This window comes from Fonticula alba (genome assembly GCF_000388065.1).
Source record: "Fonticula alba strain ATCC 38817 unplaced genomic scaffold supercont2.12, whole genome shotgun sequence".
Taxonomy (NCBI): domain Eukaryota; order Rotosphaerida; family Fonticulaceae; genus Fonticula; species Fonticula alba.
The window spans coordinates 197,474-200,303 of record NW_009242982.1 but is presented as its reverse complement, the minus strand read 5'-3'; the positions used below and the strand labels follow the sequence as shown (position 1 = coordinate 200,303).

Genomic DNA, 2,830 nt, shown 5'->3' with positions numbered 1-2,830 from the left:
GGGGGGGCGGACGCAGGCGCCACGTACCATGCCCGTCTCGGAGAGCATCTGCCACAGGCGGCCGGACCCGGTGCCGGTCAGCCCGGACAGGTGATGGTCATACTGCAGGATGTTCTTGGAGTTGGGGGTCAGGTCCAGGGACCCGCGGATGGAGGCCGAGATCCGGGCGATCAGCCACCCCTCAACCTCGTTCAGGGCCACCGGCTGCTGGATGTGCCGGGCCGAAGGGGTCAGCGGGGCCGACGAGGGGACCAGCCCCGGAGGCAGGGGAAGGATGGTGGACGGGGTGGTGGTCACCATCGGGGTGCTGGTGACCGAGATCATGGGCGGCGTGGCCGGGGGGGAGAGCTTGGCCGGGGGGGGGGCCGCGCCAGCACCGGCGGCCACGGGCGGTGGCGGCGGAGCCAGCATCATGTGTGCCGGCGGCAGGGGGACCTGCTGCTGGTGCTGGTGCTGGTGCTGGTGAAGATGATGATGGTGCTGGTGGTGGTGGTGGTGGTGGTGCTGCTGCTGCTGCTGCTGCTGCTGGTGCTGCTGGAGGTGCTGTGGCGGGGGGAAGGAATGCTGCTGCGCCGGCGGCGGCAGGGCGTGCAGCTGCGCCGGGACCTGCGGCTGGGCCGGCACCGAGGCGGACTCGGCGGCATGCTGCTCGGCGGCCCGCTGCCGGGTGAGGTACTGGGCTTGGATGCGCTCACGCAGGAGGTCCATGTCCGGCAGGGAGGAGGGCGCCAGGGGGGAGGGAATCGATGGCGACAGGGGTGCGGCCATGGCGCCGGGCTTGGGCGGCATGGGCGAAGCCGGTGGCGGCAGCGGGACCTGAGGGAGGCCCGGCCCGGTGGCGGCCGGACCAGCGAGGCCGGCCTGCATCAGCCGGAACTGCTGGGCCTGCTGCTCCGAGAGCGACTGGGAGTCAGCCGGCGGCGGGCCAGACAGCTTGGGTGGCAGGCTGGCCACCTGGTATCAGGGAGAGAACGGGGGAGCGGGGGTGGGGGGGGGATGGGCAGGAGCTCCAGTTAGCTGGGGGGAGAGAGAGAGAGAGAGAGAGAGAGAGCAGGCAGAGGGGAAGGAGAAGAACCAGCACGGTGGCAGCACGATACATACCGGCGGGTCGGCGACCGCGACCGACGGCGGAGGGGGGGACGGGATGGCCCCGGGCACCGGAGCGGCGGCGGCGGCGGCGGCGGCGACCAGCGACAGGGGGGCCAGCTGGGGCGATTCGGCCGCCGCACCGGTGGTGGCCTCCAGCGCGTCGAGGCGCCGGTCGTTCGACACCCGGACCAGGACCCACAGGTGGTAGATGGGCTTGGCGTGGCGGGCATTCAGGAGCTGGAGTTCCCCGAGCCCGGGCGTCGATGGCTGCTGGGCCACGGCCGGCGGGGTGACGAAGAGCCCGAGGCCGCTCTGCTCCGGGAGCTGATCATGCAGACCGTACCACATGGTGTAGTTGGGGCATGCCTCGCTGAGGAGCCGCGGCAGGGCATAGATGAAGGCCACCTGCTCCTCGAAGCCATCCTGGGCCGTGGCGTCCGGCCGGGCGGGGAAGTGCGACGACGCGTCATTGTCCGAGGACCAGCCGATGTTGAGCACCATGTCATCCTCGCTGGACGCCAGGTTGGCCAGCATGTGGTAGTAGTCGGCCGGGATCTCGGCCACATTGGCCACGAAGTCGCTGGGGACCGAGGTGATGGACAGGAAGTCCAGCTTGTCGCCGGCCGCGTGCAACACCTCGGTGTATTGGTTGGCATTCCGGTGGAGGTGCTGTGTGTGGGGGGGGGGGGGGCATCATGAGCATACACGACAGAGAGCGGGCAGCATCCAGACAAGGGCATGCGACGGGAGAGAGGGAGAGAAAGAAAAGAGAGGGAGAGAAAGAAAAGAGAGGGTGAGAAGAGAGGGAGGGTGAGAAGAGAGGGAGAGTGAGAAAAGAGAGAGAGTGAGAAGAGAGAAGAGAGAGAGAGTGAGAAGAGTGAGAAGAGAGAAGAGAGAGAGAGAGAGAGAGAGAGAGAGAACAGAGAGAGAGAGAGAGAGAGAGGGAGGGAGAGGGAGAGAGAGAACGGGTGCGACGAACCTCATAGGAAAGGTTCAGGGACACGCGCGAGCGCGGGGAGTAGTGCTTGGCCTGGATGGACGCCTCGAAGTAGAGCGGGCCGAAGTGCCCGAGCTGGGTCTCCTGGACCTTGAACAGGGCGTTGACGCAGGTGCCGAGCAGCAGCCGGGCCGGGCGGATGCTGGCCAGGACCCGCACGCAGTGGAGGAAGTGGTTGCGGATGGAGGGCAGCGAGAAGCAGATCGGGGCAAATTGCGTCGGATCCGAGGGGAGCGGCAGCTCATGGAAGGACCCATCACGCCGGCAGAAGGACAGGCTGAGGAAGAGCCGGCTGGACAGCATGCCCGGGTCGATGGGCGGCGCGGCGTCGCCCTCGGCCGCCAGCAGGGCCGGCAGCTCGGTCAGGGCCAGGATCAGGCGCGTGTCATTCCACGGGACGTCCAGGCTGACGGAGTGCGCCAGCGGCGACACCAGCAGCCGGTGCAGGCAGGTGAGGATGTGCGCGGCGTCGGCGCCCGGCGAGTACCCCTGGACGCGGGGGTCCAGCCCGAGGTCGGCGGCGGACAGCTGCACGCCCACCCGGCCGGCGGCCATCATGTCCAGCGAGGAGAGGCCCTCGGAGGAGATGAGCGCCGGCGGCAGGAGGGGGGTGGCCGTGGCGTCGGTGGCGGGCAGGGCGGCGAGCGAGCTCCGGCGGAAGGTCTCCAGGCGCTTCAGGAGGTCGAGGCTGTCCCGCGGCTCGGAGGCCGGCTCCGGCGTGGGGGCTGGCAGCGGGGGGGGGGG

At 69.6% G+C, this 2,830-nt stretch overlaps 1 protein-coding gene across 1 annotated transcript in view; it reads right to left on the bottom strand.

Moving 5' to 3' along the window:
* Nucleotides 1–2,830, bottom strand: part of H696_05590 (hypothetical protein) — a 5,508-nt gene that overhangs the window by 1,762 nt on the left and 916 nt on the right. The window contains exons 3-5 of the mRNA XM_009499405.1: nucleotides 2,069–2,811; nucleotides 1,102–1,758; nucleotides 28–954 (exon numbers count right to left, since the gene is read on the bottom strand). Coding sequence (XP_009497680.1) covers nucleotides 28–954; nucleotides 1,102–1,758; nucleotides 2,069–2,811 — 2,327 coding nt within the window. The remainder of the gene's footprint in view (nucleotides 1–27; nucleotides 955–1,101; nucleotides 1,759–2,068; nucleotides 2,812–2,830) is intronic.